At 43.6% G+C, this 17,044-nt stretch overlaps 1 protein-coding gene and 1 long non-coding RNA gene across 2 annotated transcripts; both read left to right on the forward strand.

The window, feature by feature from the left end:
* The first annotated feature begins 2,278 nt into the window (after nucleotides 1-2,278).
* LOC112072538 (leucine-rich repeat-containing protein 17) lies at nucleotides 2,279-5,226 on the forward strand. The gene is given in 4 exon segments (XM_024139940.2): nucleotides 2,279-2,283; nucleotides 2,398-2,498; nucleotides 2,501-2,542; nucleotides 4,658-5,226. Coding segments are annotated over 4 exon segments (579 nt in total). The 3' UTR covers nucleotides 5,089-5,226.
* A 48-nt stretch (nucleotides 5,227-5,274) lies between these two features.
* On the forward strand, nucleotides 5,275-5,551 carry LOC139024859 (uncharacterized). Its single transcript, XR_011476236.1, has 2 exons — nucleotides 5,275-5,410; nucleotides 5,472-5,551. It is a non-coding gene; the product is annotated as an uncharacterized lncRNA (long non-coding RNA).
* Nucleotides 5,552-17,044: the final 11,493 nt, after the last annotated feature.

Genomic DNA, 17,044 nt, shown 5'->3' on the forward strand with positions numbered 1-17,044 from the left:
TGAGTGGGTATGGATATAGGGACAGCTCTGACTGCATGAGTGGGTATGGATAGAGGGCCGGCTCTGACTGTATGAGTGGGTATGGATATAGGGCTCTGACTGTATGAGTGGGTATGGATATAGGGCCGGCTCTGACTGTATGAGTGGGTATGGATATAGGGCTCTGACTGTATGAGTGGGTATGGATAGAGGGACGGCTCGTGACTGTATGAGTGGGTATAGAATAGAGGGCCGGCTCTGACTGTATGAGTGGGTACAGATAGAGGGCCGGCTCTGACTGTATGAGTGGGTATGGATATAGGGCTCTGACTGTATAGTGGGTATGGATATAGGGCTCTGACTGTATGAGTGGGTATGGATATAGGCCGGCTCTGACTGTATGAGTGGGTAAGATATAGGGCTCTGACTGTATGAGTGGGTATGGATATAGGGCCGGCTCTGACTGCATGAGTGGGTATGGATAGAGGGCCAGCTCTGACTGCATTGAGTGGGTATGGATATAGGGCGGCTCTGACGTTATGAGTGGGTATGGATAGAGGGCCAGCTCTGACTGCATGAGTGGGTATGGATATAGGGCTCTGACTGTATGAGTGGGTATGGATATAGGGCCGGCTCTGACTGTATGAGTGGGTATGGATAGAGGGCCAGCTCTGACTGCAATGAGTGGGTATGGATATAGGGCCTCTGACTGTATGAGTGGGTATGGATATAGGGCCGGTTTCTGACTGTATGAGTGGGTATGGATATAGGGCCGGCTCTGACTGTATGAGTGGGTATGGATATAGGGCTCTGACTGTATGAGTGGGTATGGAATAGGGCCGGCTCTGACTGTATGAGTGGGTATGGATAGAGGGCTCTGACTGTATGAGTGGGTATGGATATAGGGCCGGCTCTGACTGTATGAGTGGGTATGGATATAGGCCGGCTCTGACTGTATGAGTGGGTATGGATATAGGCCGGCCTCTGACTGTATGAGTGGGTATGGATAGAGGCCGGCTCTGACTGTATGAGTGGGTATGGATATAGGGCTCTGACTGTAGATGGGTAATGATATAGGGCCGGCTCTGACTGTATGAGTAGGTATGGATAGAGGGCCAACTCTGACTGTGGCCCCTCATGATGAGTTCAGATTCTTCTCTGAAAACTGTTATGTCTGAACGACCTTAACACTTCTCCCAACATCCATCTGCATGTTTCCCACTCACTGCTGTAGTCTGAACTAAAGCATATCACAGGTGTTGTGAGGCAGGGGTTTGATAGATAGGGGAAAGAGGGAACATCTCRMRATGCGTCKCAAATGGCACCCTATTCCCTACATAGTGCACTACTTTTAACCAGAGCCCTACCATGGCCCATWGGGATATGGACAAAAGTAGTGTACTATATAYTGAATAGGGTGTCATTGAGAACACTAACTTCTGTCTCTGTTGTTGTGAATGCTCCAGCAGCAGCACCCTCATCTACAAGCCATGTAGCYCTAATCTCCTTTCCTTACAGTGGAGGATGATGGATGTCCTATGCTGTTATGATATTAGAGCAGCTGTCTGTCGTTAAGGTCTGTGATAGTTCCTTCAGCTGAAAGATGAATAAACCGTGCTCAGGATGTGGCCTACTGGAAGCAGTCCAAGATTGTACATGGACTTTGACAAACACAGAAAGGTCCAGTGTCATTCATGAAATAAAAAATGAAGGTTTTCCACCCCAACACAGCTAGGTTCATTCTCAGCTAAGCGTTTTAGTTTGAGAGCCAACTCCTTCCATTGTGAACATGACTTAGAAAACCGGTTCCAAAGACATCATTCATTATGAATTGTTGATAGAAGTTGTATGCATTTTAGGGACCACCTACTTAGTCTTCGTGTCTTAGTCCTTATTTTAAACTCTAGATTGAGAACAATGGCTCTTGCAGAAGTTTTCCTTCTATGGTAAAGGCTGCTGGCGATCACAAAAAAAGACAGAAGCCTTCCCAGAGGCCTTTTAAGCCTATGGGAAACCATGTTTCATACGTTAACCTTCATGTTTCATCCCCTTCAAAGGCTAAGGTCAACCCAGAGTGCTGTGAATAARAGTCGTGCTTGGCACAGACATACAACATGGCTACAGAGTGACTATAGAAAGGGGAGGCCATCTTGATATTCTCAGGGCACACTCGGAATTCACATATGTAGGAATCCAAATGTCAGTCACTCTGGCGATCAACAAGTTTGCATTGGGTTGAAATAATCCCTTATGTCCCAAAGTTCCTTGTGTGTCCGCTTATGTTTTTGTTCATGTTTTCATGCGGTATGATAGCTAGCTGATTTGGCCATTGTAAACATGTCTGGTTAAGCCATTATCACTGACCTCCATATTCTCTCTCTCTTTCTCCCCCCCCCCCCCCTCCCTCCAGAACTGAAGAACATCCCTCAAGTCTCCGTCAGACATTGTGAGGATGGACTTGTCCAGTAACAGCATCACTCAGCTCCGGCCCAATGAGTTTGTTGCTGCCAGGGACCTGAAGCGTCTAACCTCAGCAGTAACAGTCTGGATCAGATCGACACAGGTGAGGAGAGACCATACACTTCCTTCAAACAGCACAATCATTATGGATACCAACCAGTACTTTATATACATACCAGTATTTATATACCATACAGTACTTTATATACCATACCAGTACTTTATATACCATACCAGTACTTTAAATCCATACCAGTACTTATATACATACCAGTACTTATATACCATACCAGCACTTTATATACCATACAGTACTTTATATACCATACCAATACTTTATATACCATACCAGTACTATATATACCATACAGTACTTTATATACCATACCAAATACTTTTATATACCATACCAGTACTTTATTACCATACAGTACTTTAAATACCATACCAGTACTTTATATACCATACCAGTACTTATATACATACATACTTAATACCATACCATATTTATTACATACAGTACTTATATACCAACCAGTACTTATATACCATACCAGTACTTATATACCATACAGTACTTATATACCATACCAATACTTTATATACCATACCAGTACTTTATATACCATACCAGTACTATATACCATACATATTAATACACATACCAGTACTTTAAATACCATACCAGTACTTTATATATCACCATACAGACTTATATACATACCAGTATTTATATACCATACCAGTACTTTATATACCATACCAGTACTTTATATACCATACCAGTACTTTTATACCATACAATACTTTATATACCATACCAGTACTTTATATACCACACCAGTACTTTATATACCATACCAATATTTTATATACATACCAGTACTTATATACCATACCAGTACTGTATATACCAATTACCTAGGCAGCCGTTGAGTTTGGATCAATTCCACACATAGATAAAACCCTTAACGCTCATTAGCTTCTCACACGGTTAAATCTGACTTAAAGGAGCCTACATTAACATGCTCCGTCTCGTTTGTAGAACTAACAAGGTTCTCTATTTGCCGAGGAACCACTACACTACCTTCTAGTTCTGTTATGTTTGAGAACTGGAAAAAAACACTGTCTCATTATTCCTAGGCTCACAAGAACTTGTCACATAGCCAGGAAGCTTTGCCACGGAAGGAAAATAGTTCCCTTATCATTAATTATTGCAGAACATATGCAAACAATTGACATTAGAGTATTTCCCTGAGTTGTTAAAAAGTTATTAATGGTGGTTAATTCCGACCAACTATGACAACCAGTACTGTACACACACAGTCATTAACTACTGTGATCAAGGAGAACRAAATTAAATAGCCTGTTATGGATAAAAAGCCAATCCGTTCTGGACAGAGAAAGCAACTGCAAATTGAACACAATTCTCATTAAGTATTCACAAAATGCTCCCTCAGTTTTCTCAGGGACTGTGAGAAGCTAAGCTCTGTGGCAAGCCCAAACTGGTTTAAAAAATAGACCAGAATTGTTGTCTCATTGAGTTGCACAAACAAACCAGTAGAAACCGGACAGTAATTCTCATGAGTATGAWRAGMGYRWWMTSKGRGGGGGTTTGTGGGAGTGGTAACAGGAGGGTCAGTCTGGAGACAGGGCTAAATACAGTAGACCTATCTATCTTTATGGKGCTAGCTTGCACTGCCACCATTACTCAGGGCTACACTGCAGGACACACATCTTAAAGATGTCTGCTAGCCATTAGGCACATCGTAGGCACATCAACAGGYTAACTTCAGCTTGAATTAGAGCTGAGACGAGGTGATGGGGAGAGCACTGGTCAACGTTAATATCAGCGTGTGTTTGAAGACTAGGTGATGAAAAGGCAGTCGGAAATTAGTTATGGAAGCTGTTACTCTTTCTCGTGTTACAGTGGAACATTAGTTCCCGGTTATAATTCAGTATTTATGTCCATTAGTGGACATTACTTCCACTGAAACTTTCCACTGAGTGCTACTGTATAAGATGAATTGAAGTAGCAATTGACCTCTAACCCCAACGTCCTCTCTCCCTTGTCCCCCCTCTTCAGCTGCATCCACTGGGCTCCTGTACCTGTCCAGTAGGAATTTCTTCCACTGAGACTTGTGCTATAAGATTCATTGAAATTTCCTGTCCCTCTAACTAACCCTTAACATCCTGCATTTCTCCCCCTTCTCCATAGCTGCGTTTGCGGGGCTCCTGTACCTGCGAGAGCTGGACCTGTCCAACAACAGCCTGCACTACTTCCAGTACGGAGTGTTGGAGGACCTGTACTTCCTCAGGATGCTGAATCTGGGGGATAACCCCTGGGTCTGTGACTACAACATCCACTACCTGATCTACTGGCTGAAGCATCACCCCGGGGTGGCCTACTCTGGCCTCATCTGCACCGAGCCTCAGGAGTTCAGGGGCTGGCCCGTGGAGAATTATGTCAAGACCTACAACGGAGAGTGTCCCAAGGATAAGGATCCACAGCCAGGGAATGGTGATACAGGACAGGGACAGACGGCTCAGGAGCTMATGGCCGAGACRGAGGAGGCGGAGATGGAGCTGCTGCCGAAGCCTCTGAGAGACCCCAGACCAAAGAAATATGAGGTCACCAGGTTGACTTAATAGGACAGAGTTGGAAATTAGAAGAGARCTGTTGTTGATGTTTTATATTATCGCAGAACATTCCAATTCAGTCTGTATCAGATTTTTTTTTTACTTTCGAATTCCCACCAGCATAACCAATGCAGGACAGTTGGATTCCCACCAGCATAAAATGAGGATAGTTGGATTCACCCAGCATAAAATGCAGGACAGTTGGATTCCACCAGCATAACCAATGCAGGACAGTTGGATTCCCACCAGCATAACCAATGCAGGACAGTTGAATTCCCACCAGCATAACCAATGCAGGACAGTTGGATTCCCACCAGCATAAATGCAGGAAGTTGGATTCCCCACAGCTAACCAATGCAGGACAGTTGGATTCCCACAGCATGACAATGCAGGACAGTTGGATTCCACCAGCATGACCAATGCAGGACAAGTTGGATTCCCACCAGCATAACCAATGCAGGACAGTTGGATTCCCACCAGCAATAACCAATGAGGAGTTGGATTCGTATGCAGGACAGTTGGATTCCCACCAGCATGACCAATGCAGGATAGTTGTTGCTGTTTTCGTTACAAGAATATTTTGTTGTGGATATACTTTTTTGAAAAAGTAGAGGTTGATATATTTTTACGATATCCAATTGGTAGTTAGTGTTTGTCATCGTGCAACTCTGTACGGACTAGGGGAAGTGAAGGTCGAGAGAATGCATCCTCCGAAGATATGTCAGAGGAAACATACAGCTGGTGACGAAGTCAACATGCATGCGCGCAGCCACCAAAGGAGTACTAGAGCGCAATCGGACAAGGAATCCCAGCGGACAACTCCTAACGATAATTTGGCCGCCTCTGGTGTGGCGGTGGCGCAACAGGCGGGATTGAACCCAGATCTGTATTGACTCCTCTAGCACTGCGATGCAGTGCCTTAGACCGCTGCGCCACTCGGGAGGCCCGAGGTAGATTTTTTCTAGATGTATGATTTAGACAATCTGTTCATGAAATAAAAGTCATTTTTTTCTGAAATGAATGAGGTTTACATTACTAACACACACACACACTTCACTAATCCTAAAGGGATTTAGGCACATCCTTCCCCTAACCCCTTCAACTATCTGTTTGATCTGTGATGTTTCACCATAAAACATGGAACGTCTTCGGGTCCGTTCAAACAGCTGTTCCACGGCTTCACTACCTCTTCCTCTCTGCACAACCACTTCCTCTCTGCACGACCTCGTCCTCTTCGCGCCTCAACACATGAAGCTGAGGAGTTAGGCCTGGAYCTGCTGAAGACCTAAAGTTCATTAAGTCAGTCCATACGATCCTGAACAGAAACCGATGTCTTGGTTCATACACACCACAAGTAATTCACACATGCAGGGATTGTGGGCCATCTGATGTATGTGGTGTGTTTCTATAGTGGCCTGTGTCCTGAATGATCCTGAAGGTCCCATGTTGGCCAGTGGAGCCCTGTGACATCACAGGAGTCAGACATGACTCTGATGTTCTAAGCAGCACTGTAAGCATCTCAGTGAGCCAGGATACATCCAACACAAGTATGCACAGCTGTTACTCTCAGAGCTTTCTCACATTTGGGAGACATGTTGTTTGKTATGTCAGAAAAAGAGGGGGAAACAATTTCTTCAGTCAAGCTGTCCAATTATCTGATGTTTTGCTATCTGAGGAGAGRGTCTGAAGATCACTGCCTGTGAATTTAAAAACATTTCAAAATCAAATCAAATGTTATTGTTCACCTACACATGGTTAGCAGATGTTAATGTGAGTGTAGCGAAATGCTATTGCTTCTAGTTCTGACAGTGCTGTAATATCTAACAAGTAATCTAACAAATGTAAGTAAAGGAATGGAATAAGAATATATACATAAATATATGGATGAGCAATGACCGAGCGGCATAGGCAAGANTCCCAGCCGGCCAAACCCTCCCTAACCCAGACAATTGTGCGCCGCCTCATGGTCGTGGCCGGCTGCGACACAGCCCGGGATTGAACCCAGATCTGTATTGACTCCTCTAGCACTGCGATGCAGTGCCTTAGACCGCTGCGCCACTCGGGAGGCCCGAGGTAGATTTTTTCTAGATGTATGATTTAGACAATCTGTTCATGAAATAAAAGCCGTTTTTTTTCTGAAATGAATGAGGTTTACATTACTAACACACACACACACTTCACTAATCCTAAAGGGATTTAGGCACATCCTTCCCCTAACCCCTTCAACTATCTGTTTGATCTGTGATGCTTCACCATAAAACATGGAACGTCTTCGGGTCCGTTCAAACAGCTGTTCCACRGCTTTACTAGCTCTTCCTCTCCGCGCCTCAACACATGAAGCTGAAGAGTTAGGCCTGGACCTGCTGAAGACCTAAAGTTCATTAAGTCAGTCCATACGATCCTGAACAGAAACCGTTGTCTTGGTTCATACACACCACGAGTATTTCACACATGCAGGGATTGTGAGCCATCTGATGTATGTGGTGTGTTTCTATAGTGGCCTGTGTCCTGAATGATCCTGAAGGTCCCATGTTGGCCAGCGGAGCCCTGTGACATCACAGGAGTCAGACATGACTCTGATGTTCTCAGCAGCACTGTAAGCATCTCAGTGAGCCAGGATACATCCAACACAAGTATGCACAGCTGTTACTCTCAGAGCTTTCTCACATTTGGGAAACATGTTGTTTGGTATGTCAGAAAAAGGGGGAAACAATGTCTTCAGTCAAGCTGTCCAATTATCTGATGTTTTGCTATCTGAGGAGAGAGTCTGAAGATCACTGCCTGTGAATTWAAAAAAAAATCAAAATAAAATTGTATTGTTCACCTACACATGGTTAGCAGATGTTGTTGCGAGTGTAGCGAAATGCTATTGCTTGTAGCTCTGACAGTGCAGTAATATCTAACAAGTAATCTTACAATTCCACAACAACTACCTAATACACACAAATCTAAGTAAAGGAATGGAATAAGAATATATACATATAAATATATGGATGAGCAATGACCGAGCGGCATAGGCAAGATGCAGTAGATGGTATAAAATACAGTATATACATATGAGATGAGTAATGCGAGATACGTAAACATTATTAATGTGGCATTATTAAAGTGACTAGTGATCCATTTATTAAAGTGGCCAATGATTTCAAGTCTGTATGTTGGCAGCAGCCTCACTGTGTTAGTGATGGCTGTTTAACAGTCTGATGGCCTTGTTAGAGAGATGAAGCAGACCAGACAACAGAGACACAGACAGACAGAACAGCAGACAGATACGCAGACAAGATAGACGACAGAGACAGCAGACGACAGCAGAGACAGCAGGCAGCAACAAGAGATCAGCAGACGACAGACAGAGACAGCAGACAGACATAGAGACAGCAGACATGACACCAGAGACAGGCAGACAGACAGCCAGAGACCGCAGACAGAACAGAGACAGCAGATAAACAGATGACAGCAGAGAGGAGAACAGACAGCCAGAACCAGACAGACAGCAAACAGAGACAACGACGCAGACAGACAGATAGTCAACGGCATTTTCATGATCTCTAAAAGAAGACGCACTAACACAATTTCGTAACAGCTAGTTATTTTACAAGATTAATTTTACATTTATTGGCTTTGCAAAGTATTTACAGGAAGATTCACAGAAATCTTAGCTTCGTGATTCTATCCACTTCTACATTACACTCATGAAAGCGACTGCTGCAACCCTCATGAGCTTCAGTTATCATGTTGATCAGGCCCATTGTGGGACGCATTGGTCCTGGTCAACGTAGTCCACCTATAGGGAATAGAGGCTCATTTTGGGATACAGTCAGGTCTGGAACGCTACAGAATACTAAACCCAGCTGCTTTGCTGGACCCTTCTAAAACCACTGGCGTGCTGGCCCAGTGGGGACTCTTTACGTAAGTGAAAGTCATCTATCCTCTTCAGACTTACTCCACTGAGCACAGGCGTCAGTTTCAATGTTTAGTTTCGATTAACATTTGTGAGTGTCAACTAAACGTTAATTCTAACGTGAAATCAACACATTTTGCGAATTGTAGGCTAAGAAAGTATAACAATGAAAACTGGTAGAAAGCTATTGAACCCGTCACTGGAGACTAGCCTGTGTTCAGGCTCCAAATTGAACCGTTTTTCCACTCATCAACCTCATGTGTTTCTAGAGCGCATTGCCACTGTTTGTGTAATTTGCAAGTGGCAATGTCATGATCATTGTTCTATCTGTGATATACCCGTTACTAGCGTAGAGAGCATGGATTTACGATATACGATGATCATTTTAAAGCCAAACAGAACCGAAAAATTCGCTTCCTACTCAAAACTGCTAACTACTAGTTACACTATTTTGGACCAGACTCGTGTTAGCTTAGCTGGGGAACCGAAGAATCTATCTATAGGATAGCCTAACGTTAACTGTTACACTTCACCTCTGTTATTCTTACCTATAACAGTCCCTTTATTGCACTGTGACTCAAGTTTGTCAAAATAAGATCCGGCGATTATCATAAAAAGTTAGGCTCTGGGAGTAGAGCTATTGAATGTGTTGGTAAGCTACTACTAATACAATAAAATGCTTCAGTAAATCTCAGCCCTCTCTGTTTTGTTAATTCCTTGAAAAAGTTGGCATAACAACGACACCCAACATCCTTTTCAGCAAGACTGAAAAACCAGTTTTTAACTTTTAAAAACCAGCAAAGAGACAATATAGACATGTAAATATAGTTATATTGAATTGTTTAATAAAAGCGTGCATGGCAGTGTGTTATTTGTCGTTAGAAAAATTATTGATCATATTGAATCCGCATGCTTTCAGGGGCAATAACTGACAGCTAAATTCTCAGCACAAGGGCGCGCGAGCATTCAGTCATGAGCACAGAGAATTTTCTCCAAAGCTGAGCTGTGGTCCTTTGTGTCCCTGCAGTTCCGCAGATCAGACAACATCTGTGTACGCCGAGCATCTATCAAGGTCTGCTCGTCATGAACCAAGTCAACCAACCCCTGTCCTGTGAGGATCCTCTGTAGGAGATATACATACACAGAAATAAACTCTAAGTATTGTTAGGATTGCACAAGAATGTTCGAGTTTGAGAGTTTAGGTCCAGACAATGCGCTGTTTTTGTGATTAGTATATATAAAAGACGTTTATTTACTCTGAAACAACTTGTAATTTGATGAACACCCTGAGTTGACGCCGAGGGCGTGTATCTCATAAGGCTTCTCAATAAGGACTCTGATTCTAGATCAGGTCCCCCTGTCTCATATAATCATATCATTCATGATTAATAAGGCAACATTTATCTAATATCGTACTCCTACACCGTGACTCTTTATGAAGACAGGCCAGAACAGTGAAGAGTTCTTCTCTCCATTGTCCATGGTGACATCACCTCTCAGCTCAGGAAGAAACTGGAAAAACATTTAAGATCATTGTTCTTTCCCTGGATCAAACGTAGTCTTGATTCCTCTCCTTGTTTAAGGTCTCTATGCAATTAATCTGGGTCCATTCCATTTGTTCTTCAATCTTAAAACACATACGAAAAGATTCATAACAGCCTTTCTGGTCAAACACATCAAATGTTGTGAAACACTCCAGATGGTGCTGTGGGGTGTGTGTGTGGTGTGTGTGTGTGTGTGTGTGTGTGTGTGTGTGGTGTTGTGTGTGTGTGTGTGTGTGTGTGTGTGGTGTGTGTGTGTGTGTGTGTGTGTGTGTGTGTGTGTGTGTGTGTGTGTGTGTGTGTGTGTGTGTGTGTTAAAAGAGGTAGTAGGATTGGCAGGGTCCCGTGAAGTAGGATTTCTCATTTTGGGGAGAGACATTTATAGTGGCCCTGTACTGAACATAAATGTTCTATAGATAGATCTGATCCTCTTCCTGTGACTACTGTTGTAGTTCTTTTGAGGCAGTATCAAATGTTGGCCTTTGGCTCAGATGTTTGAGGGTTTCTTCATGTCCATTATAGTTCATAAGAACGTTGTATCTCATTAATCTCTGATCTGGTCGGTTCTGTCAAGTAGGGTTCGCTCCCAGCATTAACCTTGACTTCCATCACATTTCTGGACTGATTTCTGGAACCTGCCCTTGTTTTGTTTTCTATAACAATATGCCTTCAAGTGAATTATACATTTGGCAAGTAAAACAAGTTCCTGCACTTCTCAGAAATTATTTTTAGATTTGTGTATAACTCAGAATTTAAATGCATGAGGGCATGCAGCTAAGTTAGGACAGTAGATGTAGCTAACTGTTCACAATTAACAAGGTTTGTTTTTTCTTATCAATTCATATATCCATCATGGTAAACTGTCAAAAATACTACTTCATTGATGTTGTTTGTTTAACACTCCTAATAATGTAGCACACAGGAAAACAAGTTCTGTGCTGTATCATAAACACAACAGGTGGTGGTAAACAATAGCCATAATAGATGAGGGAATGTGCACCATTCCATACAGACATATTGTCAAGGCTGTGGGTAACTGGTGAAAGGAGTCAGGCGCAGGAGAGCTGAGATGCGTGGACAAGGTATTTAATACAAAGAACACCAGTATAAACACAATACTACGGGCCGCAAAAAATACCGGTACCACAAAATAACGGGCTTAATAACAAAACCCGGCAACAAAATACCAGACGTCAGTAACACCTGAACAATAAAACAAACACGCACACAAACATGAGGGAAACCAGAGGGTTAAATAATGAACATGTAATGGGGGAATTGAAACCAGGTTGTAGAAACAAAGACAAAACAAATGGAAAATGAAAAGTGGATCGGCGATGGCTAGAAGGCGCGGTGATGTCGACCACCGAGCGCTGCTCGAACAAGGAGAGGGACTCGGCGGAAGTCGTGACCACATATTTAGTAAATTTTCTAGTAGGTTTTCAGTCTAACTTTGTCATAGGATGTGTCTCGACCTGTTTGACCATCCAGTCTGTCTTTAGGGCTCTTTAGTGGTTTCATGTCCTCCTTAGTAGTCAGTGAAATCATACACACTTGTTCCTTCTGAGTGCCATAGAAAGTGTGTTTTCTTCTCATGACTTCCGGAGCACTCTATTTCTAGTAGGTCTAATATTTGTCTTAGAATGTGCACATGGGCTTTAGATAGTGCTGAACAGGCTGTTCTATGTCTTAGAATAGTGCTGAACAGGGCTTGCTTAGAATAGTGCTGAACAGGGCTTGTTCTTAGAATAGTGCTGAACAGGGCTTGTTTTAGAATAGTGCTAGGCTGTCTTAGAATGTGCTGAACAGGGCTTGTTCTTAGAATGTGCTGAACAGGGCTTGTTCTTAGAATAGTGCTGACAGGGCTGTTCTTAGAAAGTGCTGAACAGGTTAGTCTTAGAATAGTGCTGAACAGGGCTTGTTCTTAGAATATGTGCTGAACAGGGCTTGTTCTTAGAATAGTGCTGAACAGGGCTTGTTCTTAGAATAGTGCTGCAACAGGGCTTGTTCTGAGAATAGTGCTGAACAGGGCTGTTCTTAGAATAGTGCTGAACAGGGCTTATTCTTAGAATAGTGCTGAACAGGCTTTTCTTAGAATAGTGCTGAACAGGGCTTGTTCTTAGAATAGTGCTGAACAGGGCTTGTTCTTAGAATAGTGCTGACAGTGCTTGTTCATAGAATAGTGCTGAAACAGCGCTTGAAGTGGATTAAAGTACATTAAAGTACATCATATTTATGTACCAGGGTTTGTATTTTTTGAGCCGGTATTCTTCTAAAGAGGCCGGCACTCAAACATTAGAAAATGTAAGCCTTGGGGCCCAGCGAGCCATACCACCTGCATGACCACTGCTGGCTTGCTTTCTGAAGCTAAGGCAGGGCTTGGTCCTGGTCAGTCCCTCTCCCCCCCCTGCTCCCTAATATTGTTCTCCCCATGGTGAGACCAGCGTTGCTGCTGGACAGTGGCGTTGGCAGGGCCAGTAGGAGGCACTCTTTTCCGTCTGGTCTAAACAAACGATCCCATAAGCCCCAGGGCAGTGATGGGGGACCACTGCTCTTGGTGTAGAGCGTGCCTCTTTCGGATGGGACGTTAGACGGTGTGTCCTGACGTCTCTGAGCGTATTAAAATCCATGGCACTTACAGTAAGATAGGGGTGTCTTAACGCCCGTGTCCTGGCTAAAATTCCCATCTGGCCTCAAACCATCAACGGTCACACTAATAATATCCCAGTTTACAAGTTGGCTCATTCATCCCCCTACCTCCCCGTCAACTATCACCCCAGGTGTTGCATGCAAATGCACGTGTTCTCAGCTCAACTACCTGGTCAAAATAAAGATAAACACTTGGACACCAAAGTGGACCAGTGGCAGGTAGCCTAGCAGTGAGAGGCATTTGGGGCCCAGTAACTGAAGAGGTTCGCTGTTTGAACTCCCTAGTGGAACACGGGTCTGTGGCATGTTCTGCTGCTTCTGACGCAACAATTGTTCTGTCTCGCTCTTGACGTTAATTTTTTAGAAATTGCTGTTATCGCAGCAATTTACATTAGGTGAGCTGGCAATACATTTTGGATCTAGTCCCCCCATGGAGAATCAAACCCACAACTGCCATTGCAAAGCTACCATGCTTTACCGAAATATAGCTTACATTGGACCACAGTTCACCCACAACAACTGCCGGTGTTGATTGAAGGACAGCCCCTTCGCACCTCGAATTCAGCAGGGTTTGAGTTAACTGCGAAAGCATTTTGGTTGCAAGGCATTCAGTTGTGCAAATGACTAAGTATTAGTCCTTTCCCTAACCGAGATGCAGAACACTCATGAATGGATGATTGTATATTGTGTTTCTCATTGCTGTCAGATGTAGGATTCTTAATTTGAGCCATTCACTACAGCTAGTAAAAATAACCTTGCAGCACAGGAAATGTGTGGAATTATAATTTAATGATTGGTTTTTGTTGTAGTCGAGTTGAATACATTTTCTATACGGACAGTTTTGTTAAATGAAATTTAAAACATTAGAAGTCTTTTAATAGGTGAATACACTATAACACGTTTGCCTTTCCTGACTGTGCAAGGAACATTCGTGCATCAACGTGACGATGAAAAATTAACAGATATGGCATCTGCTATCTTGGAGAAGAGAAAACCCAAAAATCTTCTTTTAAGTGATCTGTTGCAGCTGTGCATAACCATGACCGCGGTACGATGTACAATCTTCTAACAGGCTCGTTCTATGGCTATTGAAGCACGTTTCATTTATATGATCCCTGGGTGGGTGTGTTTCATTTAAAGCTTATGATCCCATTAGACGATCACTTTGCTGCAATGAAATAATCCAGAGGGAAAAAGTTATCTGTATCCTATTACACTACTACTTTCTTTTCTACCTGTGTTTGTAGTCATAAAAAGGCCAGAACAAATTGGGTAATATTATGATCCTTCTGCTAGGCTCTTTTCAATTAGGATGTTCTGCTTTTCAATAATCCCAACATTAATCAAGTTGGTTTTCTTCGCAGACACGTATTCTGCACAGTGAGGAGCAAATAGTTCACAGTCACCGTAGAACGTTCCGTGTCCAATCTGACGAAAATGCACGATATAATACAATGTATTAAAGCCTTCGACCGAGGTTAATATTAAAACTCTTTTTAATAGTTAATCTATAAACAAATGTGTCTTGATCGCATCAAAAGTGATGCGGAACAAAGGACAAAATTTAATTTGACAATGGAAACAACAGCCACGGGATCCAGAAATACAAATCTTCCCGGGAAGAAGGGCGGGTGGGTACTTTTCATGATTAATAGACTCTGAGTTAATTGTAACACAGCATGCAGGAACTCTAGTCTTATGTTCCCTGACCTAGAATTACACACGCGATGTCGTAATAGTCTTCTCACCGTATTATCTCCAAGAGAATTCTCGTCGGTTATTGTCACTGTAAGGGGTGCGTAACTGGTGGCAGTGAAGTCAGACGCAGGAGAGCAGAACTAAGGTTAATCGCCAGAGACAGTTAAATTTCAAAACAACACAATACAGAAGATAACCAACTATGGGTACAAAAAACAACGACAGCCCCAAGCTACCATGTACAAGCCCTATACAACAAACACAATTCCACAGAGACATGGGGGGAACAGAGGGTTAAATAACACAACATCTATGAGGGAAATGAGAACAACAGTATGTAGAGAAAACAAGAAAAACAAATGGAGCAAATGAAAAGTGGATGCGACAATTGGCGTAGGAAGACCGTGATTGCGACGAACCGAACGACCGGCCAACGAAACAAGGAGAAGAACCGACTTCGGATGGAAGTACGTGACAGTCACAGCCGTGCTATATCTATAGCCGAATCCACGCACGCCCTCAAGGCAACTTTCACTGGACTTTATGCAAACTGGAAACCAATAATCCTGAGATCGCATTTATTGTATCTAGGGAAATTTAACAAGCTAATTTCAGAACAAGGGCTTACCTAAATTTCTATCAGCATTGACGTCCAGTTACTTGCGCCGGCAAAACTCTGGATCACTGCACCTACCTAACTTCCGCGATGAACATACAATGGCCTCCCTGGTCCCCCCATTCGCAAATCTGACCACTACATCCATTTTCTGCTTCTCCTGTACCTTTAGGCAGATACTCAACAGATGTTAGCCCGTTAACACAGGGACTATCAACGCTGGTCTGACAAATCGGATGTCCACACTTCAATATTCGTTTTGGCTGCACGCGCACTGGAACATGTTCCGCGGTAGCCTCAGAGAATTAAATTAATTTATACGCTGCACTTCTAGTGAGTGAGTTTATAAGGAAGTCGCATAGGAGACTTTTGTGCCCATCTGTGATTACTAAAACACTACCTAACCCAGAAACCGTGATAGAATGGCGGCAATTCGCTCAAACTGAAACGCACGAACCACCGCATGTTAATCATGAAAAGTTTGACTGGGAATATCGCAGAGTAAACACAACAGTGTATTATTCCCTTCATTTGCGATAGCGCACCCATACTCCACCGACGATCGCAATCCGCCGATCCACAATGCACTCACTGCCCTATTCCCACCTGACAAGAGAATACCTACGTAAAGAATATGTTTCATGACTACAGCTCAGCATTCACACCATAGTAACGCTTACAAGCTCAATTCAGTAGCTTGAGGTGCACTGGGTCTCGACGCCTGGCAACTGGGTCCTGGACTTCCTACCAGCCGCCCCAGCTGTGAAGGTAGGAAAAACAAGCAGTCTCCACTTCGCGCGTCTAGCCTCAAGCACTGGCAGCCCCACAAGGGGCTGTGCTGCAGCCACTGCCTGTACTCTCCGGTTCACCCTGACTGCGTGGCCACGCATGCTCCAACTCAATACATCAAAGTTTGGTAGATGACATAGACAGTAGTCAGGCCTTGATTACCAACAATGAAGACGGCCTATAAGGACAGAGGTGAGGGCCCTCAGAGTGTGGTGTCAGGAAAACAACCTCCACTCAAGGTCAATCAGAAACAAAGGAGATGATATGTGACTTCAGGAAAACAGCAGAGGGAGCACCCCTCTATCCATAATCGACAAGACAGCAGTGGAGCAAGGTGACATTTTCTTAAACCGTTCCTCGGCTGACACATCACGGACAAACTGAAAATGGTCCACCCACACGACAGTGTGGTGAAGAAGGCGCAACAGCGCCTTCTTCACCTCAGGAGGATAAGAAATTTTAAACGCTCACAAACTTTTACAGATGCACACATCCTTCGGGCTGGCCATCATCCGCCTGGTACGGCAAACTGCACACCCCAGGCACAAGGCTTCCAGGAGGGTAGTGGGTTCTGACAACCGCATCACGGGGGGCAAACTCCTGCCCTCCAGGACACCACAGCAACCCGATGTCAAGGACAGAACAAAAAGGATAATCAAGAATAAACCCACCAAGCCCACTGCCTATGTTGTACCCCACTTCGATCCAGAAGGCGAGGTCAGTCACAGGTGCATCAAAAACTGGACGAGAGACTGAAAAACTAGCTTATCT

This window comes from Salvelinus sp. IW2-2015, unplaced genomic scaffold, assembly GCF_002910315.2.
Source record: "Salvelinus sp. IW2-2015 unplaced genomic scaffold, ASM291031v2 Un_scaffold1953, whole genome shotgun sequence".
Lineage (NCBI taxonomy): Eukaryota > Metazoa > Chordata > Actinopteri > Salmoniformes > Salmonidae > Salvelinus > Salvelinus sp. IW2-2015.